The 26,573-nt window shown below is 40.9% G+C and overlaps 2 protein-coding genes across 2 annotated transcripts; both read right to left on the bottom strand.

Moving 5' to 3' along the window:
* LOC111235081 (protein FAM110A-like) lies at positions 1-2,954 on the bottom strand. The gene is made up of 2 exons (XM_022763399.1): positions 2,902-2,954; positions 1-1,619 (listed from the first exon to the last, which is right to left on the bottom strand). The coding sequence occupies exon 2, from the start codon at positions 1,427-1,429 to the stop codon at positions 158-160; it is 1,272 nt and encodes a 423-aa protein (XP_022619120.1). The 5' UTR covers positions 1,430-1,619; positions 2,902-2,954; the 3' UTR covers positions 1-157.
* Positions 2,955-4,142: 1,188 nt separating this feature from the next.
* Positions 4,143-24,992, bottom strand: prickle3 (prickle planar cell polarity protein 3). Its single transcript, XM_022763346.1, has 11 exons — positions 24,873-24,992; positions 18,622-18,704; positions 10,724-10,907; positions 10,342-10,455; positions 9,439-9,576; positions 8,902-9,105; positions 8,029-8,215; positions 6,446-6,778; positions 6,004-6,309; positions 5,515-5,913; positions 4,143-5,421 (listed from the first exon to the last, which is right to left on the bottom strand). Exons 1-11 carry the CDS (start codon positions 24,912-24,914, stop codon positions 4,964-4,966), a joined length of 2,448 nt encoding a protein of 815 aa, XP_022619067.1. The 5' UTR covers positions 24,915-24,992; the 3' UTR covers positions 4,143-4,963.
* Between the last annotated feature and the right edge of the window lie 1,581 nt (positions 24,993-26,573).

Genomic DNA, 26,573 nt, shown 5'->3' with positions numbered 1-26,573 from the left:
TCAAATTTCTAATTTTATAAAGAAACAAACAAACAAAAACCCCAATCAAAACAACTCAGAGTGAATTACTTGGCAGAAAAATTGCATCCATCATTTCATGGGGGGATCATGGGGTCCCATCACTACATGTGTTTTGTTTTAAATCTTTTACACCATCCTATAAATTGGTGCTCTTGGTTGCATTGTCCTTGGCCTGACGGAGTCCATACAGCCATTTGATCACTCTTGCATTTCTCTCAATGACAGAAACACCGTAGGGGACTCGCTCTGCGACGTTGCCAGCATCCTCCTCCTCATCTTCTTCATCTTCTCTACCGGAGCCCGCACACTCAGACCCCGGAGCGCTCACACTGCGAAAACGGGCGAGGGAAACAATGTCAGAACTGGATCCAGTCAAATCCTGCAGGTCTGCAGGGTCCAAACCACACAGGTTGAAGAAGCGCTCCAGCTCTGTCCCAGCTCTGGAGTACCTGTCGCTCATGTCTGATTTAGACCGGGTCAGAGACGGGCGTTTCCTGGAGCTGGAGGAGGATAAACGGGTGATCGCTGGGGAGGGAGGAGGGAAAACAGGGAAGCTAGGGGGAGGTGGAGCAGGGACTGGGGATCCAGCTGGAGAGGAGGGAGGGTTGTCAGGTTTAAATGGGGCAACAACAGGTTTCAGAGGAGAAGAGGCTGGTGTTGTTCTGGGGTGGAAGAGACGCAGGTGCGAAGCAGCCGGGCGGAGTGGAAACTGGGAATGTAAAGGTATGGGCCGAAGGGGCTGCCGGATGAACTGAGGCCGTCTGCAGGTTGTCCTCACGGGGCTGGCCTGAGGCATGACGTCCACTCTGCGCACCGTCCCTGCAGCCAGAGACCCAGGAGAGCCTGGATTCTCTATAGGTCCAGAGGCTTTTAATCTCACCTTAGCAGGACTGGACCAGTCAGGACAGGGAGGCGGACACGGCCTCTCTTTTTTCTCTTGTGCCCCTACAGGTGTGGGGCGAGGAGAGCTGTGTGCAGTGGCGGCACAATCAGGATCTTTACTGTACTCTGAGCTTACAGTGGCACTGGACTGGGGTCCATCACTCACATTACTGATGAGATTACTCAGGTGCTCCAGGTCGAGCTGGACTCCCTCCTGCTTTGTTTTTGTCTGGGTCGGTGTCTTCCTGGTGGGCCGCAGGGCAGCAGCGGGGCTCAGCAGAGGCTTCCCCACTTCAGGAGGCCTTAGTGGCCGCTGCTTAGAAAGAGCCACCTGACTCTTGACATATTTAGCCTTGTCTGCCTCCAGCCTCTCCACTGCACTCTGCTTTGGTCTGCTCTCTGCTGTCGGGCATTGCCGATAGAGGTCTGGCCCCACTGGCCCCTTGGGCCGCAACCGTGGGGGTGTAGCAGTTTTAACGCTCCTCGCTGGTTGCTTCACTGGGCGTTGGAAAGTCTCCACAGGCATTTTATAAAACTAGCAGCTGTACCCGTCTTTGTCCACCTTCTGTTTTTTTTAAGCCACGTGCAGAAATTGTGATGTTATCCTTTATTCGTGCCTCTGTATAGCTGTCTCATGATCAGCTCCACTCCATTTTTGAAGAGATGTAACTGCAGCATCTCAGTTGAACTCTAGTTCCTTGACATTTGGACTCCCCCTGGAAAAGAGGCACGACAGTCAGGACAGAAGGAAGGAAAGACAACTCTATAAAGAACTCAACAGTCAATAAAAGCATTCACCTTACAAGACAAGTGAGAATCAGACACTTTTAGTACTCCAACACACAGAGGAGAGAGCCAACCTCACAAAGACCCTACTCTCATAAACCCTCCCTTTTCTTTGCGACTGCAGCCAATCATTCTCTTAAGGCCTTTTCCATCCTACAAGTTCATTGGCCGCCGGCACAGACGGATTCAAACAATTACTCTCAGTCATCCATCTCTCCGCAGACAAACACACAATAAAAGTGACACTTCATTTTCAGTCAGTCGAAGGCCTGTGAAAAGAGTGGCAGAGTTGCGTGTGTGTGTGTGTGTGAGAGGGGTGATGGGGAAGCTGTCCAGCTGTCAACAAGCTATTGTCTGGAGGCAATACAGAGCAGATCACACACACACCAACAGCTGCTATGGGAACAATGACTCCTCATCTTTAAATAAAGCAGCCAGTTGCCTGGGTTTGTGGCCGACTTCTTCCTGAACTACAAGCCTCCGTAGGTTTAGTGAAGTCAAAAACAAAGGAGGTTCAACTCAGCATCTGTTAACCTATCACAGTTTGTGTAAAGCTCTAAGCCTCAAACTGTGGTGAAGGTCACAAGAATGAACTTGGTAAATACAGGCACTTTTTCTGAATATCTGTGTATACTTAATATCCTGAGTGTACGCCGCTTGAACAGTCTGCATCTGCCAGTCACATTCTCCACATATTTGCCATTCCAGTCTGAGCCGGGCAAAACTCCTGCTGATAGAGCTGTGAAACTCTCTGGATCTCCCCTCTGACCCTCACCTGCCTCGAGGTCCTCGGATCTCTTCAGTTTACAAAAAAAAAATCAAAAAAACAAAGCAAGCTCCCCTCACCAGTAAAGACAACCAGCACTGGGATGTATATCATTAAGATGTTGGTGTGTTACAAACCAAAGAGGAATGTCAAGAGGTCGGCCACACAAACAAAAATAGAGCCACTAATTACTGTATGTGTGTCTGAGTCAAGAGCCAGCACGTTCAGCTACTGAGAGTAAATGACAAAGATGAAGCCAAAGGCAAATGACACAGCAACACAAAAGGCAGGTAAACAAAGAAGTCCCTCATGTAAGGCTCTGTAGACTCAAGGCCTGCGCACTGGTCTTGCCCTGACAAGCCCAACTCTGCTTTTATGAAGGTGTAGGTTAGTTGTCGACCAGTTTTTTTTTTTTTGTTGTTTGGTATTTCTACAGAAAAACTCACCTCCTGTTGAGCTCCTGAGCCTCTCCTGGGTTTCTTGGTGTAGCCCAGCAAACACACTGCGCTGTCCTACAGAGAATGTGTGTGTGAATGTGTTTGAAACCACTTAGCAGCACAAGACAAACCTGTTTGACAACTCATGTGTGCGGCTCCTGAGCCCGCCCCCTTTTTACTCATTGGTCCATTTACTCTCCTACCAGGAAACACACTGACTTCTTTGGCCACATGACCCTGCTATTGTTTTAGATAGATGATAAGCACTTTCTGTTTGCTCATATCCAAGTATTGAGATCCTTTAAGTAAAAGTACTCATACCAGAAATACTGCATTACAAGTCCTGCACTGAAGATGTTATTTAAGTAACAGAAGTATTATCAGGAAAATGGACTTCAAGTATCAAAACCAAAAGTACTCAATGCAGAGTGGTATACTATTATATATATCATTACTCATATGCTAATGTGTAATTTTCTTTTATTTCTTTGATCTGTCTAGGACTACAACTAATAATAATTTTCTTGATTAGTTGTTTGGTTTGTTCAAATTTGCTGGAACGTGAAATATTTGGCATTTTTACATGAGAAATTACTTAAATGAGATGATCAAATTAATCTCATGTCAATGAAGAATTGTACTAATCAACCAGTTAGCCTGTGCATATTCTCATTTGTCCAGGTCATGGTATCCTAAAGGAGTTTTAAATCAAAACGCAACTGGACTTGATTATTTGTCTGGGAAGACGTTTCACTGGCAGACAGACCAGTCCCAGCCTGGTCAGATGCGTACACGAACTGATGAAGCCTCTTGGATGAGAGGTGAAACGTCTTCCCAGACAAATAATCAAGTCCAGTTGCGTTTTGATTTAAAACTCCTTTAGGATAATCAACCAGTTGTTTCAGCTCTGCTTGTATACAATGTCTATATTTTATAAGCATAAATTCTGCATGCAAAATCTTAATTTGTAAAGTGATTAAAGGTGTCAAACAGTGCAGTAAAAAGTAGAATATGTTCTGTTTATTTTTGTTTAATAATAATAATAATTTGAATTGTTGCGAGGTAGAGTATAAAGTAGCATGAGAAGAAAACACTCAAGTAGAGTACTCACTGTAGTCGACTAAATGTTACATTCAGCTGCTACTGGCATCATAATTAATCTACACTACATGTTGACACAGTTTTTGCTGCTCAAAGGTCTGTGTTGAGTATATATGTAAAATGAAAAAAGTTCTCATTTAGACCAACAATTTAGACAAATTTAATGTCACCATGAAGTTGTCTCACAATCAAACAAACTGACATTTGCATCTCTTTCTTTACCTAGAATAAAACAAGAAGGAACAGTGACCTACACCAAGTACAGTATATAAAAATAAATGACTTTTAAGCCATACATGATTAAAGACTTGACAAATAGGTAGAGACTTTTGATTCTGATAGTATAAAACTACCACAGTTTGCTGAAGTAATCAAACTCCATCACATACTATTTGGCCGTTTAGTATTTTTAACTGTAATATATTACAACCATATAAAATTGCACAAAAGAGCACAGGACATGGTTACAGCAGAGTTAAAATAAGATATACTTAATGTTCTTTTTTACAAACAATGATGGAGGAATGTGCTGTCAGCTCCTGGTGCAACTGGAGGTTTGCATATGTAAATGATGGTAATGATGAAAAGCAGTGATGATAAACTGCAGTTTAATGTCACTGCAGGGTCACAACAGTTCAAGCTAACTGCAACACAGGTCTGAGTTTTCTCTTGGATATTCAAATACAATCCAGGCATAATTATAACCAATAATCATTCAACATCAATCACTACTCACATGATTCACACACTGTGTACATCATTTTCTTTAATGTCACATCTCAAAGTTGAACAGTGAGAAGTCAATACCATAAAGCTGGGGTAGTGGATTTTCTGAGGTTTATTTTGCTTCCCTTTGCTAAGTATGAACAGTGGCTGTGGATCACATTGTGTGTTGGATCTAACAACACGTCACTATCATAAAACTTGAGCACCAGAATAAAGAAGGGCCATTAGTTCTTCTTGTTGGGGGTTAGGAAACAGCACAGTTTTTATCTTTGTCCTTTGCACCAAGACTGTGAGCTCTGCTCCGCCTCATGCTGCCTCTCAGCCCCCAGTCTCTCTGCACCTCCCTCTCCTTCTCTCCCTCCCTGTCTTTACCCTCCTCAGGCTGCTGTTTTCTGAGCTGTGGGGGCAGAGGTATTGGCTGTCCAAGGAAGTAGCCTTCCTCCTCAGAGTCTGAGGACGAGGAACATGTAGAACAGTCTTCGTGTTTGTAGTGACCCGGCTGGAGGGTCAGTGAGGAGGCGCTGGAGGAGCCCCGGCTGTCCCTTTCTTTCTCGCCTCTCCATTCCAGGGTGTCCAGACGGGGTCGGTCAGGCCGCGAGTGTCTGTATCGCCTCTCTGCGCCCGGATGGAGAGACGGGTCAGAGGGGATACGGCAGCGACCCCACCCTCGCCTCAGACTCCGCTGATGGTAAGAGGATCCGTCTGGTTGAAAAAGAAGTGCGACAAAAAACTAAATTAACTTGATTTCCAAATTTAAAATGAGTAAATATTTAACTCTCTGAAGGCCGTACTCACCCAGTAGATCCATCTGCGGTGGGATTCCTTTCTGTAGATTTAACCTGCTTCCGAAACCTCCCTCCACCTCATCTTCGGCCTGCTGGTTTTCCTCACCCTCTTGCAGCTTCTCTTCATTCTCTTCTTCATCCTCATCCTCATCCTCATCAACAGAGTAGCTGCTGCTGATTGGTTCTCTGAAGCTGACTCTAGCTGTGCCACTGCGAGTCAGTGGAGGCGGAGAATCTGAGGGTCTGTCCTCTAGCTGGGGGGGGTTTGGTGGGGGTGACTCCCGGGGTATCAAGTCACGAGTCTTGACGGGCAGAGGAGGAGGGAGGATGGATGGGTTATTGGGAGAGAGGTGAGATGAGTCAGGTGAAACCAGGTGTGTCACGTGTGAGTTTTTCTGGGGAGGAAACACTGAGGACAAAAACATCAGAGGACACATATAGTTAGTAATTATAAATATTCAGAACTTAAAGTGTGTGAAGTAGCAGTGCCTTATGATACCTTGCAGAACCTGATTCGTCCTTTCCACCCAGTTCCTACAGTCTTTAGCAGTCGAGGTTCCTCTTGAATTAACACCAGTTAGTCCAGTATTTTCATTTAGCTCTCCCTTGAACTGAAGACCACTGACTGCAGGTTTGATCCCACAGTCCCCTGGCAATAAACTGTAATGTGGAACGTCACTGGGCCAAGATGGACCTAAGCCATTTCCTAGATGAATGTGAGGAAGAGGTGAATAGGAGCCTCTTGAATGAGGATGACCGCTGGGTGCAGGAGCTCCGTTTTGAACTGGAGCAGTGCAGTGGACGCCTGAGAGAAGCAGAGCAAATAAATGTGTTGTTAGAGCAAAGGGAAAATAAAAGTTTATTGTAGTTCACTTGGTATTTTTTGGTTCATTGCTCAACATATATAACATCTGAGTATCACACCCATGTACCACATTCACCTTTGTTTTCCACTGCAGTATGAATGCAGTCTTTTGCAGTTATAGTGATGCCCTCTAGTGGCTTCAGTGGAGAACCACACTGTTGCTGCTGCTGTTTCTCTGCTGTCCCGCAGCGTTTATTATGCTGAGGTGGTCTGCTCTGCAGTGCTGAGTCACAGGAGTCTGAGTTATTGGGATCTTCGCCCAGCGAGCAGGGCCTGGAGCAGAAGATGAGCCCCCCTCGAGGGAGGAAGGGACGCCCCAGCAGAGGCAGTTGACAGCGGGCGCAGCAGAAACATGACTCCACGGCGTGCCAGTGCTGACCCTCGTATGTCATCTGGCCCTGGTCGATACCTGACAGGACATGATTTTGTGATTACACATATCATTTGTGTCAGCTGCAGAATCGGAAAATCTATCTCTGTTATCTCAGTGTGGGTGTACACTCAGTATTTCTTCAATATGATGATCTCATCTGTATTTAAACTCTGTGACTAATTTAAATTAGAGTATGAGCAACTCATTAATTCTAAGAACAATATTGCTGAGAGAAATAATATTTATCTGTGATATTCAATCCCTTTTCAGACATGGAATACTTAACATTGCAGGCTTCTTACAATGAATTACCTCATTAATGTTTTCATTAATTTTCAGAATTTCTCTGCCTATAAGACAAGAAGTTATGTTTGGACTCTCGTCTGTTCACATGCTGCATATGAAGTGCTTTGCTGGTTATTCATAATCTCATGTAGGCAGCGTGCATGAATGAAAATTTTACAAACAAATCAAATATTAATGTGTTATTGTTAGAGGGTTTTATTTAGCCTCTAACACATGCATTTTATTTCTCCCTGTGTGTTTGACCTTCGAACCTTTACAGTAATCTGACAGCATTCTGTTCAGACATGTGCCGTGTTGGAAGTTTCACAGAAATGTTACAGGCAACTCACTTCATCCAACCTAATAAGATTACTGTCATGACTTTTTATTTAAAAGTGAGTCAGGCACTTAATCAGGCAAGAGACCAACATGTTAAATTGCCATCCAATTTATGTAACGAGTTGCATGTCTGAAAGAGGCCCTATTTACATTCATCACTTACTACTGATTAAAATGAAATATCATGTGGTTTCTTAAGAGGAAATGGTAACACTCTAAGTCCCCCTATTTAGCCTTTATAAGCAGTATACAAACTCTTATTAAATGGTTTACAACAGACCATACTGTAGCTGAAAGCAGATCTTAGTGTTTATTAATGTATTTGTCAAAACTACACACTGGTGTATAAATAGATAATCAATGACAATATAGTAAAACCTTATTGTAAAAATATATGTCCTCATCTGAGAAGTTACAACTGTAGACAAATTTTACATTAATAAACAATAATAAATATATAAATTAAAATAAAAATATATATAAATATTACTTACACTTAAAATGTCCTTATATCTGCTTACATCTAGATTAAAGTGTGTTACAAACCATTTATTAAATGTTTGCATACTCTTTATAAATGCTAAATAGAGATTGAGATTGAGAATGGCTGCAAGCTGTGTTGAAAGGCCCATCAATTCGTGTCTTAAGACTTAATTCAGTACCTATGTGTTCTCCGCAGGTATCGCAGTACTCTGCATACAGGGACTCGTAGCAGGAGCAGCAGTACGGTCGACTCTCTCTCATGATGTAACGCTGACCGCCTAGCGCAGCCTCACACTCAAAACAACAGAAGTGCTTCATGTGCCAGTATCTTCCTTCTGCCTCTGTACATTCATCTGCTAGAATAATCTAAGATTAAGAGACAACAGTGAAAGACAGACAGAGACAGAGAGGTCAGTCAGCACAGCACAGATGATTTCATGGGTACAGAAATAAACACATTCCAGTTGTAAAAATACTGCGAAATACTGAGGATTTGGGTTAACAAGACAGAAAAAAAAAAGATGCCAACGTTGCCCTCCTGTTGCAGGCTTAGCCATCCTCTGGGTCTAAAGAACTCTTGGTCAGTTGTGCCAGATCCATTAGTCAGATAAATCAACTAATCTCTTAAGTCACAGTGAGAGGCCATTCAAAACAAGAAGAGTCTGAGAGAAAAGCTTCAACTAACCCTCTACTGTGCACCAACCAAACGAAATGATGAAATACACCAATAGTAAAGCACCTGACAGGGCCTGATGATTAATTCGGGGATAAATTACAGGATCTTTCTTCACAGATTAGCTTGAACAAAAACATTCTCTCTCCTCTTACACAAGTGACTCACAGCGGTTCTCGCTTTTTTTTTTTTTTTTAAATGTTGCAGTTCACAGTAGAGAGACAGAAGGGAAGCCAGGGGGCAAAAGTATGGGCAAAATGAAGCTAAGTATGCCTCTCACACCAGTTTTTTGCTTTGTGACTCGCACTACACTTTGCTTTAAGAGACCTAATGTTAATGAGAGTTTATCAGACAGGTTGGGGATCTTGGTGACAGTCACCTCGTCGCAGGCTTGGCAGCGGGGCTTGAGCCTTTCAGCGTGGTGCCGGCCGCAGTAGATCTGCCCATCCTGGTAGAAGTAGATCAGATCAACCAGCAGCTCACTGCAGGAGGCACACTGGAAACACTGAGGGTGCCAACAGCTGCCGTGTCCGGCCCGACTGGCAAACACCGCTATGTCTCCACCGCAGATCTGTCTGCCACACTGGAAAAATAGATTTGGTTGGGTGGGTGAGGGTGTGGCTCAGAGGGAAAGAAGTTAGATCCTTTAACAAATGGTGAACGTTCAAGGTCGCAGTACAGCTTGCCCTGTAATCATTAAATCCCAGTGTGCTGTGTCCCTTAAGCTATGCCTGCACCTACTTGCACCTGAACTTGCTCCAGTCTTATAAAAAGAAATTCTTCTTCTGCCTGCCTCTGATGTATTTTAAGAGGCATTCACATTCAAGCATTAATGTTACATAAGGATCCTGTTGTTTTGACCTGTCTCATGAGGAAATCTATTATAAATAATCATAAAATAAAAATGCTGCTTTACCTGCTGGCATATGGCTCCCATCATAGTTACTGGGAAGAGTCTGACAACGCCTCTGCCCAAGTTTTCTCTTTTCCTCTGCTGACTGAACAGACGCAACTCCTTCTTCTCCTCCTCGTCCAAAGAGTTACAGTACTGTGGCTGCAAGAAACACAGAGAAATTCATGGTGACAAGTGCATTCGAAAATGATTTCTGAACTTTGTTTGGTTCAGTAAAATGGATTATATCTGATGATAATTTGGAACAGGTATGTTGTTTACAGGATAAACCTCGACAGATGCATCATCTAATTTACAGGATGGTCCTGACATTTTACCAACTATTAGGGCTGCATACAAAAAACATACACAGAAACAACACGATGAAGTAGAAAAAACATACAAACAATAACACTACATATTAATTCAGAATTGCGAAAGCGAAACTGTCTGTGAACCATGAGACAAAACTGATCCAAGTCTTAATAAATACAATGACATATATGGCTTCAAATGAACTAGGGAGAAGCATTATGCAAATGAAGCATGAAGCAAATTAATATAAACCTATGAAATTTTAAAGACGGCAAATTAAGCCTCATATGTATCACAATGATCGGTATAAAAATGGATATTTCAAAATAAATTTTAAATACTGCAAATAATATATGAAAGGTAAAAGACAGGAGAGCATAACCCAAAATAGGTAGAAACAATTGTAAGACATATGAAGTTTTTGTATGAAGTTTGTTCCTGTCATAAAAAAAACAAAGCTCAGAATCAATAATAATGAGAAGGTTTGCTGTATCGTGATTTAGTAAGCCTACTAGATGGAGGGATTGTATGTATTTGGCATGTTACAACACTGTTACAGTGCACCAGGAGTGATGCCAAAGACTAGAAAATCTGAAGTCACAGAGATGTTACCTCACTGTCGTGGGCTGGCAGCTGGTGCAGCAGTTGTTTGATTCGGTATCTCTCCCCCGGACTGTTCACATAAGGCACCCTGTCCTCTGGTAAGCAGCTAAAATACTGGTACACCTGTATGAAGAGACAAGTGTGTTCACATAAAGGCATAAATGACAGAATAAAGACAGCAATTTATTCAATTACAGAGCAATTTATTCAACGACCATGCAATTTTTTCAATTGCTGTCATAAATCAAAAAACTGAATATTTTTTCCCCATCATTATCAAATTGTTTGAGTGTCTGTATGGACATGTCTAAGTGAAAGCATGCATTGTGCGTTCTTATGTTGCATTAATTTATGTCTTGACTCTGTGTCTGCTCTGCACCCTGGCTGTTACCTGTTCGGGCTTGAGCCCAGGTGGGACCCATGCGTATTCCTCAGAGGCGCAGCCCGAGTCGTCGTCGGAGATGGAGTGTCTCTGGAAGTCTGATACCAGCTTCGTCATCATCTTTTCCAGCTGGCCCGGCACAGAGCGCACGGCATGCTCCTCTCGCACACACTTGCAGTGCACACAGATTTTCCTGTGGAGACATGGACAGCGTTGGGCTTCACCCCTGGGGACTTTTTTTTTTTGGACTGATTTACAGCACAAGCTACAACTGATCAAATGTCAAATCTTTCAATGAATACAGTATGACAGGTGGGTTCTCCTGGTGTGTCCGGTACTAAGGTGCAAAACATAGTGTTAATCTTTGAACATGACTCATCCCCTCTTTTCCTCTGCTATATGGCGTATATTAACACCACAATCACACGAGCACCCCTACAGTTTAACTATACTATTTATGCACACTTTGCGTTGGAGACGACACGTCTCAAACGAGCACACACACATTCTTGATGTTGACTCAACTAGACTTCCTGCTGTCAACAATTACTAATACAACAGTTGTCACAACAAAGAAACACAATCTCCAGATCGCTTAAAACAATCTCAGATGCATTCATGCCCTCATTACACCAACATCTCACTAGATCTGCATCAGGACCAGCACATCCCAAACATTTTCTACCAAACAAGCAGGAAATGAGGTCACTGATATAAGCCTGGCTGCCAATCCCACGGCGGTTAAGAGAGGGAGGTGAAGATGGGAGCAATAATCTCCCTCAGCCTCGTATTACAACCCATCTTGTCCTCTGTCTCCTCGCCACATTCAATCTGCCGGTGGGCGTGCCTACGTGTGGGACCGGTGGAGTCAGAATAAAGTGCCCCCGGGGTGACAGTGAGGTGTGGGTGTCACGTATTTGAATGGATGTGACACTATGGCCATATGCAGTGTGCATTGCATGTGTACATCTCTGTTGTGATTGCATAACAGCCTGCCAGCTGGCACTTGTGGCTCAAGTTCACAAGGCACAAAGCTGCTTTATTCCAGCACCCAACCCCCACACAACCAAAAAGCTAGCAGACAAACACACACAACTGCTCGTAAACTGCATGAAAGCTCCTCTTTTAATCGATAGTCTCCTAAAGTCTTTGAAATGTTAGTGACAGCGGGTAATAACTGCGTGTCATGTGAATGTGCTCTTCTCTCTTTACTCAACACAAGTTAATTGTCAATGAGTTGACAAAACAGAGAAAAGAAATGATACTATGTGATCCCAATATCCCTTCTCAGGCCCAGGACAATAAATCCTTGTAATATGTAAGCTGTCCCAGGTTGGCACCTTGTAAAGCCATGGTCGTCAAGCAGGTTGAACCAATATAAATAATAGTAAACACTGCAACTCAGCTAAGCCTAAACCATGTTGGCACAAATCTGGTCCCAGCTGTATTTGTGTGTGTGTGCGTGCCTTTGAAAGTGTGTGCCTGTGTTAACAAAAAAAAAAAAAAAAAAAAAAGGGGGGGGGGGGGGGGGGGCCTCCACGTACATTCCTATGTAAGTGGGTAGGAGAACACAGTCGGAGACCTGGCATGATGGGACAGATGGCAGATGCACCACGCCTCACCCAGTCTCTAACCCCACCAGTACCACCCCCACCAGCCTCCACATGATAAAAGCGTCTGTAACAAGGATATAATCACCAGCGGGTGCCAACCCTCACAGCACCCTACAGTAATTGAGAGATGACAAAGTGCCAGTTTGGATGGATTTGGGATATGAAAGTATGTAGGAGAGGCTCAAATCATGTCTCTTTTTGTGCTGATTGTTTCTCAGACATCTTGACATTAAAGCCGAGTTCAAACAAAGCCTGGTGGTTTGTGTACATGCCAAAACATTTAAATATACTTATGCTGCATAAATATAAACCAAAGGGACTCACTACATGAACAAGAGACAAATTGCTGGACACACAAGTGAGCAAATCAGCAACTGCAAGCAGCATCCCTATATTAGAGTGTACTATATGGTTTTTAATATGCAGGGGAATCTCTTTTGCTAGTAGGTGGTAATTTAATCATGACTTCACTAAACTTAAAAGCAGTACATTTCTGAAGGGTATTCACACTGCAATTTACTGCTTAGCTGAGCCCTGTACTGTTCAATTACTGGAGCCATAAGCCTCTGATGTAATACCACAAGGCTTTGTCCCCCCAGGACACTGACCACATTTGGTACTAATAAGTTGAAAAAATTATTATTCAAGTTCAAAATTTGATAAAAATATTCAATCAAGTCATCAAATGACTTCAAGCTGTAATGGCAGCTGCCAATTGGGTTTATAATTTTGTAAATGGTAAAATCTAACAATCACCAAACTGCTGATTAGTCAAATAATAAACTTAACTATTAATTAAGTATAGTCATTAGTTGCAGGCCTTGTCAAAATCAGACCAGGAGTGTGCGAGATATTGCTTGTGAGGAAACACATCAACTTGTAGTTCCCACGTCACTATGGGAAAATATCCATGAGTCTGAGTGAAGGGGTGAAAATAAAAGTGCACGGACAAATGTAATTAATTAAGGAATATTAGATTTCTCTACAACATCTGTGTATATCCGACCTGTGCTGTCTACAAAATTAAAAAACAAGAAATACAAGGTAATTGTACTACACTGAATCCATAACCAGCCATATGTGTTATTAACCAAGAGACACAGCAGATGCTGCTTTGGACAGGAATCCACAATCTGCTGCTAAATTTGCTTTGTGGGACCAAAACATTGTTACTGAGACTGCTGGTACAGCTGCTGCTGCTGCTACTGTTGTTCATGATGTATCTTTTGTTTGTTTGCTGGCTATAGATAGTAGGGATTATTTTCTTTATTTTATTTTATTACTAATGATTATTTTCAATATAGATTTATCAGCAGTCTTTGCAATGTTTAAAAATAGTGAGGAAATGACTGTCACAGTTTCTTAAAGCGCATGGTAATGTCTTCAATTTGCTAACACTTTCAATTTACTGTCTTTGTCATACATGAAACATCATCACAATAGAGAAGCTGGAACAAGAGAATGTTTCATATTTTTGCTTGAAAAATCACTGATATGATTAATTGATTATCAAAATGGTTGCCCATTAAATTTCTGTCCAATGACTAATTGATTACCTCTAATAAATGGAACAATAATAAGTTAAATAATTACAACAAAATAATAATGAATTAAACTTTAGATAATAAAGTAGGGTGATAGAGGACATAAAGGGTAGGAAAGTATTTGTCTATGTGAGTACTGCTCTGTCATGCTGATGGAGTACATTTTCACAGTAAATACTGACACTATATGGAACTGAAATAAACTCATTTGAACTTGTGGAAATCCAACAGCTTTAATTAGCTTTAGCTGTGGGGATTTGAAATCATTTTAATTTTGTTTAACGCAAAGATTAAGGCTTGTTCGCCCCTCCCTGATTCCCAAACTGACCTGAGTTTGGCCAGTAATACATTAGCCTTTACTTTCAGATTTTTTTTTTTCTGAATCTTTAAATAAAATAACATCTCCACAAATATACCATACAGTTTTTCTTGTAAAGATGCATTATAGGCAGCAAACTGTGTGAAAGGGAGGTGAGTAGCAACACTACCTGCACATGACGTCATGCTCTGCACCTGAAGTCCATACAGATATGTGTGCAAAGCAACATGAAGTCAGACAATCACACAAAAGAAGAATTATCTTCTAAACACACACAACAAAACCTATAGTTTACTTGCACTCCCAACTTAATGACTGTTTGTGTTTCTAGCCCCTCTAATCCTATTAGACAGTAAAATATGATGTCTTCATTACCTGCTGTAATCATGACAAATTAGCCCAGGTTGGCCCGTTGAAGTTGTCCCATCCAGACTTATCTTCCACTGAAACTATAAAGGTTTGCATCCAATAGGCGCCCACTGCTGCCTGCCTGTCAGCCTGTCTGTTAGTAAGAGCAGGATATTCTATGGCAGCTCTTTTCCATGTGGTAATTTCTTGGTCTGAGCGGCTCTTTTCAATGTCGCTGCCACCCCCATCTCCCACCCTCCTCCGTGCTGATAGTGGGCTCAAACAAAAGGCGTCACTGAACACAACCATACACAATATACAAACACAGCTCTCAAGGTACACACATGCTCATGTAATTCTTAAATAAGATAAGCTAAAGTACACACACAGTGGACATTTATTTTACCCATTTCAATTACGCCCGACAATTTACTCACTCTGCCTTTGAAGATATGAAACATCAGAGTCCAAGCGACAATCATGAAGAGTAAACTCGCAGTGTCTTTTCTCCTCTGGCCAGACTGCTCTGACTGATTCATAACAGATGGACGATTGTTGCTTTGATGCAGTTATTAATCATAGAAATAAGTGGAGCAGATTTTGAGCCTGTGAGCAATGCTGTGCTGTGAAGGATTTGTCATATTATGTGATCAAGATGGCCATGCATGACAACAAAGTGTCTCTGGTGAAATATCAAGCAGACAGCATGACTTTCAGTCTTACTGAAGTCACGACACATCTCTGAAATCATTCTAGCTCATCTGACTTCGGTGAGTCACTGAGGATGAATGTCAGTATGTGTCTGCTGGAGACGAGGCAGTATGCTTCGATCCTTCATTATTCACGTATCTTTCTTTTATTAATATTTCTTTTTTTTCCAAGTTGCTTTATCCAACTGCAGGATCAGAGCAAGTAATGCTACTTTGTTGCGATAGCCACATTTTAGAGCTGCAATAAATAATTAATTTATCCATTAGTCAATCGACGAAAAAATAAAAAGCCACTTTTTTTATATAGTTTCAGATCTGTTTGTTTTGAAATGTTGGCCAGATAAAACAAGTAATCTCAATTTCACCTTCACTTTTTTCATTGTTCTCTTTCACATTTTACTGACAAGACGATAATCAGCAGATTAATTGATAAAAAAACTATTTTTAGTTACCTAACAATAGCCCTACCGCAATGCAATTCTTAGACAGCTAACTTTCAAACAAACAGAGTTTGTGTAGCAAGTGTAGCAGCCATAAAATAGTCCTCTGCATTAAATGTGTGCCGCTGGTGTGATAATCTATAACTGAAGCTGACTTCAGTGGGGTATAGTGAACCCTCTTTAGATCTGGTTCTAAGAAACAGATGGGCCTTGTCCTATAACTCTCTGCCACTAATTAGTGACTGAGTAATTGCCACATGGCCACCCAGACTAATAGTGATGGCGACTTTGAACACTTTTGAAGCGTGGCGGGGACCTGTGGGTCAGAAGTAACTCAATTCACTCGCTGCTGGGCAGCGGAAGCACCATCTGCCCCCCACCTCAGTTTAAGCTCTGTCTGAGAAAGCTCAGGATGAAGATGGATCACTTCCCTCTCAGCGAGCATCAGCAGCTGAGCCTGTGGTCACTTGGCTGATTTTCTCCATCATGGAAGGTGTGACTCTAAATTGGTTATTAAGGAAGATGCAATTAGCACCAGACTCTGGGGTCTTAAGAACTGACCCCCATAAATCTCAATCATTTAATCACGTTCATGTTCTTCATTCTCCTGCATCAGCTAAGACTTGAAATGTCTTGACAAGACATTTCCCTTTGTCACCTCACCTAAAAGTCATTTCTGATTTGTCCTTCAGCCAAACACATAACTGAGCAGCTTCAATACTAAGCTTCAATGTTAATACTACACTGATTAAACATACTGTATACAGATCGATGTGTACAGGGGCCACACTTGCACCAAAGTGTGGCTGTAGGTAAAGCACCGCGCACATGTTTTAGATTACATCCTAACTTCTACGCTTTTGTCTTGACTTGAATAGAAGGAACAGAACTGAACAAGCTAAAAGATACAATTACAGTCTTTTGGTTACATGAAGTACGCATTCCTGTGCCTGTTGTTTTATTCTCTCCACCACCAAGCCACGGCTGCCCTCAGCCATGCCCATCTGGAATTGTGAATAGGGAATAAATTTCCTCCTTTCTTCATTCATTTAGCTGTGTGGTAAACCTGGTGATTGTTCTCTAGAGCCTTAAAGTCTGGAACGTCAAAACACAACACAGTGTATCATACAGCTTCCTTCTATGTGATCGACTCTTCACTTCCTCTACATTCATATCTAATCAGGTGTAATTTTCTATACTTTAGTGTTGCATAACACTTTGACATAACAATGTCTAGAACTAAAACTTCCATTTTCTGTTATTTTCTACACTAAACCTTAATGAAATACGACAGTCACATCTGAAAAACAAAAGCCGCAGTGAAATGGAGAAAGGGGGAGACAGCGAGGCAAACTGAGGGAGGTATGAAGTGGTCCAGAGGGTTACTATCACAGCAGTAAAGCCTAATCTTATTAACGTGATTGACAGGATTAGACTAACCAAGAGACCCAACCAGCTGGATATACACTAAAGGAATAGAAAAGACAGAGAAAAGAAAAGGGGGCTCAAATAAAAGCCTGTGAGAACTGAGAACCCGCTTAAGAGAAGAAAATAAATTGTTGTTCAGGAGGTCCTTTGATAATGGTTAACAACTCCTGAACAAATAGGTGTAAGAGGTACATAGGCTGACATTTCAAGTGGCTTGTGCCAGAGTTTAAAAAGCAGGAATTACAGGAATTGAAAGCCCCTTTGTTGCAAAGACTCCTGCAGTTACAAAAACTCTCTAAACACTCAAAAACACAATACAGACATCGTACGAAACACTTATCTTTCTGCTGAGTAGCAAATCTCATTTGATTTGTACAAAAGAAAATGAACTGTAATATCAAGCGCACAATGCTTTTCACCTTAAAAGTCCCTCATGACCACAGACCATATGGTCCTGTTTTTGGTATAATAAATGACAAATGCTACAATGACTTAGGTCTTAGTTTAAATCGCTGGAGCTCAGACATACAGCAACATGTTGCAGGGTAACTATTGGTAATCCTGCTGCCCTGTTGTGCTTCTGTTGTCCCATGAAGATGATGTCAACTCAAACTAAATGCAGCTGCTGCTGTTGTGGATGTCAGGGCTTAATGGCACTCATGACTCTATAGCCCTGATTCTTTACCACCACGGAGTCAGTAGGATTGATCGGCTCCCTGAATATCATGTGGTGCCCTGACTGGGTCATGTTTGTTGTCTTTTAATGTATATCTGCACTCATCGTGTACACAGATCACAGTTAAGCTGATTTTCTTTGGTAGTAAAGTTGCTGTCCTTCCTAAGAGATGTGCAAATACACACAGACACACAGTTTAACTCCTGAACTACCAATGCCTACATATGCTGACTTCACTTTTAAGTACCCAGAAATCTAGTGAATAAATCAGAAACAAATTTAGTCCTTGCTGATAGCCACACACTCTATCAGTCAGCATGATAGATTGACTGGCAGTCTGCTCCACTTTCTCCCAACAAAGCTGAGACATCTTTGGTAGAATTTACCTCCTGTTTGTCTGCTGCCTAGACGTTAACTGGCCCCATGTTATCAGAAACACACTAAATGCAATAGCTGGTTTTTAAAAGAAAATTAAAACTCAACCAAGAGAATCTGTTTTTGTGAGTCTACACATTGCAATTGGTTATCTGTACACACAGCAGGAGTTCCTGTACACAAAATGCTGTTAAAATAATCACAGTTTTCTTTTTCTGTGAAATACTTTTTTGAAGTTAAACTGGCAGGTACTTTTGCGAATTACCCAGCCTCAGAAAAGCTGATATCAGACAATGGTTTTAAGCAGCTAATTCTTAACAATGGTTGCACAGAATCCAAAAAGCAGCAGGAGAGACTGAGACTGTACCAAAGGTGAAAACAGAGTACAAGAAAAACATTTCCTGCAAAGGTAACAGGCAGTGCTGGTAATGTTTAAGAGTCCTACAGTTCATACCTCCAGCCATGGACACGGAAGCCGGGGCACTGGTCTCCACAGCGCATACAGGGCTGGCCTCTGTCTGGGTCCTCTTCCTCCTGCTGAAAACAAAACACAAACTCACTTCAGCCCAAATCATGGAGTACAATGGAGTATCATATCCTTTGACACAAGACCATCAAGTTAAAAGATATAGTTAACACATACAGTGATTGCTACACATGGTCGTAGAAACATCAACATCATACTGAGTGGGTGAGTGTTGTTTCCACTTAAGCCACAAGCAGAATGCACTTAGAGACAATCGCTTCAGCCTTTAGTTTAGCGGCATTTGGGGTGGATTATGGGTTGTCTATATATGACTTAATGACGTCATGTGTAGAGTCACTTTATGAATATCCCTACATTACATCAAAACCATAAATTACTATTATACAGAATGTATTCTTGAACTGGAAGAGATATAAACAATTAGGAATAATATGCATGTGTAACATCTGTATAGATAAGTCGTATTTGACACTGGTGGTTAGTCTGAATACACTTCTGTGCCCAAACGTTTTCATGCTTATACATGACATGATTTTTGTTGCTGGATTCTGGCTTGACACCAAACACTGCAGCTCCTGTTGAGCGTGTAAAATCACTAATTAATGGGGTAAAAGAATGAGAACTACATTTTGCAGTGGGTGTTAACCTTGACATAAGTAGCCCCTTGGTAAACTTGTTTGAGACCTGTCCTCACATTGAGCTACACAATTAGATTCAACTGTGAATCTGAGTGCTGCTGTATTGAGTGTTTTGAATTGATAATGGAGGGATATATAGCACATGGAGCAAAATCGCAGAAATGCCTTTTGCCAAAAGTGCTGAGCAGTGCATCTGACAAAGCCAACAGCAACTGAACAGCTTTGCACTAAACCAGCTACCTCATATTTCGCTTCTATTCCTGCAGCATAGTGTGTGTCTATGTGTGTGTGCAGACCGTACACTGCAGACACAGGCCTCTTTTTAGAGATGAGAGGAAGGAAGCAGACACAGGATGAGAGCTGCACCCTTTCCCTCTCCATGCAGTCTCTACTTTCCTTTTCTTTAGCGCCTTAACTCTACTGTATCTCTCCTGTCTTTTGTGTGAAGAGCTCATCTGTGATTGGGAATTTTATCTTCTTTGTTGATTATTAGCTCTTTCCAGATCTGTTAAACACTGTGTTTTTTCCCCCCTCTCATGGGACCCTGACGCTATTGTTTTCAACTCCACTACTCGGAGAAGGACAAAGTATGTGCCTCATCTGTTCTATACTTAAAAAAAGCGAGATAAATGTAGAAAACTGAACTTAAAACTTACTTTTAAACATAAAAACAACACTTGCTCTTCACCTCAAACACATGAACGAATTTCACCATGCATAATACTCACATGCGCACAGAAGCTAACAGAGTTTAATTAGGAAAGCAATAAAATTCAGATATGTGATACAAGGTACCTGTGCATACCTGCTCAGCTGTGTTTTGATCTTTCTTTTTACAACCACACACACAGCTGCCCTAACCACTAAAACATCAGTATTCATGTCAAGCCTGATTTCTCATGCAGAGTTTATTAGTAACATTTTCACACAGTGCAATATATTGCTTTGATTAGGGCAACACTGGGTTTGTTTTGCTTATCTTGCTGATATCTGTGGGTTGTAAGGGCTGTTGCATGGGTTTTAAGTGCTTTACTAATGCACTGAGAGATGACAGATAGATGAACTGGGAGCTATTAGCAGTTTGCTTTCATGTGCTTTTGAACAATTACTTTTTATGTGTTTTTTCAATTAGAAATTTTTCTGTTTGAGAAGTTTTATAAATGCTTACAGGGTGGAGATGTATGATTATGTGCACTGATAACTATATCCAGTTTCATAGGAACATGAACTAGTTAGTCCAGAATTGTTCCACGTGTCAGCGAACAATAATTTACATGCCATTTTTAATGCCTCATAGTGTGCGACACAAGGCAACACACACACGCACACACACACACAAACACACACACACACACACACACACACACACACACACACACACACACACACACACACACACACACACAGGGATCTGACCTGCACCATGCTGCCTTATTAATCAACACTCTGATTGTTGTTAACAGAACCAGGTATGAAAGGTGACAAGATGGGCTAAATGAAGCGTACAGGTGATTTCTGGGTGACTGAACCTTTCAGCTGTTATTTCCTTAGAAAGGAGCTCCTGAACTGTCACACACTGACATGGTGACTGGGCCTGGCAGGCACACACACGTGGTGCACGGCTACACTCCTAAATATTACATTTATTATTAAAGTTACAGAGAATGAAAGTAAATAGCTGCAGGATAAAAACACTTTGGGAAACTGTAGCTGACCTGAGACGACTACACTTCAGGATACTAGGGTGTTACTGACTCTCCATTCATAGAGGGAAGAAATGAAATGACACTTTATATGTTCATGTTTGCACTGACATTTTTCTCCACACGTGTACTCTTTGACCTGTTTATTTAAGTGAAGCCTAGTTCATTTGCCAGTGCACAACATTTCAGAGCAGATCACAAACAAGTCATCATAACTGGACAATTTTAGGGAGTGAGAACAGTATTAACTTATTTTCTTCATAACTTATGAAGTGAACTATGATCATTTATGAACAGAAAAAATTTCAGAAAATTATGATTTCATTGTCCCTCTTTCATTTGGAAAGAGATACCATGGTGGCTTATGTTGAAGGCTCTTTGCCTCTGAACTTGGAGGTGCTCTTTGAGAGCCCACCTCTGGCTATCTAGGATTATTTCTACTGGAAACAAAGACGTCCTTCTGAGTGTAATATTATTTGTCTAATGTAAAATGACAAATACTGTGTCTCTGTTTTCTGGTTGATTGTCTCCAGAGCTCTAGGAGGTTGCTGAGATGGAGGTCTGCCTACATTAGATTAAGCTCAGCATGATGATCTGGTTTGGAATAATGATCTGGTTTTGGTCTGTTTACACTTGTAGTTTGATGATGCTTCCATAATCTCCACAAGACCACAAACAACTAACCACCAACTAAACCAGCAAGATTTTCACTCACTCGAGGACAGATAGAAATTAAGAGTTAAGGTACAATTGTGACATAATGAATAATGAAGGATTAGGCATCCTGAGAAAAGCCTTAAATTTACTTGAAATAGTCCCGTATTGTGCTAACAGACAACATGGGACCACCACAGATAGTTTTCACAATATTCAATATAAGTTTGACAACGTTAAACTTTGTCCATTAAGGCTAATTTTACTTATGAAAAAATAAAGATATGATCTTATCCAATCTGTCAACTCGGTTCTAATTAGAACCAAATGTTTATAAAGTCAAACATTGTGAGATGGAAACAACATAAACTGAGAGGGCTTTCATCACCATCCTGGGTCCTCACAGCTGTTGTTTTCTCCTAGTTAAAATCAAAGGTTAATATAAATGTGTAGAAACCTTTAATTTACTTCTGTGTTGTGACTGTGTTTTGGTGAAAAAATAAAAGGACCACCTTTCAGCCTTGAACATTACCAGCTTCCAGTTAGTTTTACATTTCCTTGAATGTTTCCTTATCATGATGGCAGTGTCCTACATGTCAAAGCTACACAGAGACTTGAGGGTTTCATGTGTGTTTCCTTTCAGTTTTCCACAAAAAGATAATGTGTCAAGTTTGTGACCCAACAATGAGGTTTGCCTGTTGTGCTGCGCATGAAGGATGTGATGGGAGTGGTGGTAGGAAGTTTCTTCTAAACTAAGTGTGCTAAGTTCACATGAGCTCTCATGCTCACACTTAGACCAGCGTCAGACTCTTCATATCAGCTACTTTTTACCAAGTGTGTTTAATCACATGGTGCTGCCTCAGTTTGCTTGAGCTCTCTGTTGCTACCAAGTAACCGTGTAACCAGGTAATGGACGCGCTGAAAGCCTGCCAGCTCTGTTATCTTACATCAGAAGGCAATCACATTGGCTCAGCTGATTACTTGCAATAATATGACAGAATGAAAAAGTAATACACACTTCATTAGGCACCTATTAAGAGAGTGGTACTCCTCAGGTAGGAGAAAAGCACTCACAACTACCCACCCTCACTACCCAAATAAAAGAAATGGCTCAGTGTCATTAAGGTTTTGCTCCTCTCCTCAATGTTGTGGTGTGGGAGGGGTTAAACATTAACAGGAGAGGTCAGAGGTCAGGGGCCTTTGCTGCCTCGGCATGCCGAGCAGATGCATTTCTTATAGTAAATTTGTAGAGACTTTTTTCCACAGCAGTAGACATATTCATTTGTCATAGAAGGAAAAAACACAGGTGTTACTAATAACATTAACGATGGCTCCGTTCCATGACAGTGTGAGTGTGAGCCGGCATGCACATTACCAGGACCATGAAACTGAAGCAGCTGAACTGAGTTCAGCCAATCAATTAACTCTATTATTTACACCTGTGCTTTTCCTAGTGTGACATGTGAAAATGTCTTCAAACAAAAAGGACTATTGCTAGATATTCAGCAAGTCACTATCTAAAAGGTATTTATTGCTAAAAAACAATAACCAAACTTGATATTCATCCAGACGCAGCAGACAGCCCAGAACACTGGCTCCAACACATATTCCAGGTTAAGTGGACATTGTCATGCAACAAAAACTTCTAAGACACAAAACAATCACAAAATGATTGTAAAAAGAACGCATAAAGTTTGGTCATGCTATATTTTGACTGCATGTTTCTGTTATGGGATCTGGCTGTACATCCACCTTATCAATCACTGTGAAACAAATGTTTCAACACCTTGAGTCCTGCATATTTTGGCTCTATACCTCTCACATAGCAACATCAATAAGAAATTACTCTGCCTCCTATTAATCTACTAGCTGAAACAGTCAGAGATTAGTTGATCAACAGAAAACAATCAGTAATTACTTTAAATTACTTAATCTTATTGATGTTTTATAAACTACACAATGAATTGATTATCAATTTGCCTTCTAGTAATGTTCTTTTCTATTTTATTTAGTACTATTACATTGTGTCTTTATTTGCTTTATCTTTCATTGTGGAGCACTTTGTGACATTTGATCTATAGGTGCTATATAAATAAACTTTACTTACTTAATGGAAGAAATTGTGAGTTACATCCCTATTATCTACAAATAATTGTATGTTTGTTTAAAGTTTTTAAGATACACTTTGCTCTGCTAAATATTTTTGTTGCAAAAAACATTCATAATTCACTTTTTTCTAGTGCTGATGTAGTGTGTTGCTGTGTGTAGAGTGTTGCATAAAATATTCATGGGTTCATTAATACTTGAGTGTAGTTATTGTATGTATAAGGTGAGACCAGGTGTCCTGAGTGTTTAAACACTGTTAAAGCACTTACCCAAAGGATATACTGCAGGTAAATTACAAGCTCTCAATTAAATACCAACAATTTTATGTACAAACTCACTAAAAGAGTTAAGCCAAGTTAAGAAATATGGTTTGCCATTATATTATATTATATCAAGTTCACTTTGTATGTGAATTGTACACAAAGTAGTGTGGTATAATTATAGTTGGATTAACAGTCACTGTCTGGATATATTCCAAGTGTGCTGCAGAGCCAGATGTTTCATGGCCACAGCTGTTAGCCTGGTCTGAAAACAAGCTTCATTTGGTCTGTAACCTGACCATATCGGCTGTGTTTTGGGCAAAACTCCAACTGGAACACAATTTAACACAGCATTAATTGCTGTGATGACGAAAACCTGACAAAGGTAATAAACATGTTCAAGTTACAGCTACTACATCCCAACCTGCTCAGGTAAGAGATCTATGACGTAGTCTGACCCCTCCTGACTATTACCTGGGGCGCCCGAAATGACTCAAGAAACAAAGAATGCAGGGCTTTCTGGTACTCCCTATTATAAAATAACTTAACATACGTACTATCTTCAGTATAGGAAAGGAGTGGGACGCTTTATACAAAAAAGAATTCACCGACACAAACGCCAGGTGAAGGTGGGACAAAGTTCCGCTCGGGCTGTTTTCTGTGTTGGACTTCAATACCCCACAAGTTCATTTCAAGCTTACTACTGAAGAGAAGCAGAAAATGGCCTCAATACCGTAAAAATAACCATTTGGTTTGTTTCGTGCTAAAATAAGACAGTATGAGAGATTATCCAAAGCGTTTACTGAGTTGTGAAAGTCATTAAGAAATAAATGTGTGGCGAAAAATAAGACACCTACCGAGCGGTTCGACCGTCGCTTTTTAGACCCACGCAGGAACATGATGTCGTTTGGACGTTAAAAACACAGTTTCCAGGTGAAGAAACGGAGGGAAGGAAAACAGAATTCAGGATATTTAAAGTAACACAGACTGAGTTAAACTACATGATGTTCCCTTCACACTGTCCCGCACTCCTCATTCCGCCTTAGCTAACTACTTTGGCAACTTAACCGACAAGCTACTTTAACTGAAAAATGTGACTTCCGGCTAAGCTTTCAAATTAAAACACTTATTAATCCCTATGTATGACATTTCTTCAGCATTGGCAAAACTAAAACCAAATTAAGAAATAAATGTTAAGTAAATCCACATAACACCACTCTATTAGACAACATATTCACAAACAAACTCTTTTGAGTCAAACTGAAACAGTTTCCACTTTTATCTTGAAGGTGCGGTCGCTTAACAGCCATCCTGGCAGGACCTGTGTAACTTGACGAAGCTTCAACTTTACCTCCTGTCCCAGACTTGAACACAAGCAGCAAACTGACCCAAAGTTATGGATTTTACTTCACCTTGGCTACAAGGAAGTTGACCGCCTACACACAAAACCCTCTCAATTGACTGCTTTAAAAATCTGACCTACACATTTTGATTCATACCAAAATTAGTCTTTATTTATCCATATGCAGAGTCTGGTTCATCGTGGAAACATTGAGCATGGGAGGGGTCGGCGACTGTAGTTTTTTTTAAACTTATGAATAAATAGATAATAAATAAATGAATAAGTAAACAGTTTGACAAGGGAATAAGAACAAACCAATACAAATTTGTTTGGGAGAGAGTTATTACTGAACCCGGTCTGCTTCAGCAGCAGCAACATGGGGAATTAGTTTGATGACAGTCAGTATGACCCCAAACAAAGGATTATGGTTCCACTGTAGGTCTTTAAAATGGGTAATACAGTGGTTATTGCAAATGAAAGGCAGCAGCGCCATGGCGGAAAACAAAGTAGGAGAGGATTTTTTTTAAAACGCAATGTAATCTCAAATTGAATAGAGGGGAACAGCGTGTATAACTGCGAGAGAATTTTTTCAGATGAGATTAGAGAGCAGAGATGCATGCAGCACAAGGTCAGTGAAGATCCTGGCAGGGATTGTGTGAAAACGTAGTAATTCCTGATCAAATCTGAACACCAACAGCCTGATGAGAGACTGAAGCCAACGCCCTAATAACAATGTTGATATTTTTCACTGTTAATTCCCCCAGTAACTGATGAGGCAGGGGCTTTTAACAAGCAAGTCATTTCATTTAATGAATGGCAGTCTGCCTCCATCTAGTGGCAATCTGATAGAAGACAAGTTAGGCCAAACATCCAGAAACATGCAAGCAAAGGAAGTTGTTGCTGTAAAGCTGTTGTTTAACACTAGGATTGTGCAGTGTGGGAGATTAGTGTACAATTTAAGCCACAAAACAGATTTTCTTTGCAGTAACAATGGCTTTTATTTCCCAAAGCATGGCTGCTTTGAATATTGAAATTACAAACTTGTAAAGCCTGTTAGAAAAAAATAAAATAAAATAAGGCAATGTTTTAGTTGGACAAATAACCACCAGGAACAGTTACACAACATATTAAAACTGTGATATTCATATAATAAAATTTCAAATGTGATTTTTCTTTAGAAATTATTTTTTTTCTTGATCTGCCATATGCATTCAAA

This window comes from Seriola dumerili, unplaced genomic scaffold (assembly GCF_002260705.1).
Source record: "Seriola dumerili isolate Sdu_G_001 unplaced genomic scaffold, Sdu_1.0 BDQW01000468.1, whole genome shotgun sequence".
In the NCBI taxonomy this organism is placed as follows: Eukaryota; Metazoa; Chordata; class Actinopteri; order Carangiformes; family Carangidae; genus Seriola; species Seriola dumerili.
This window is presented reverse-complemented; position numbering and strand designations above follow the sequence as displayed.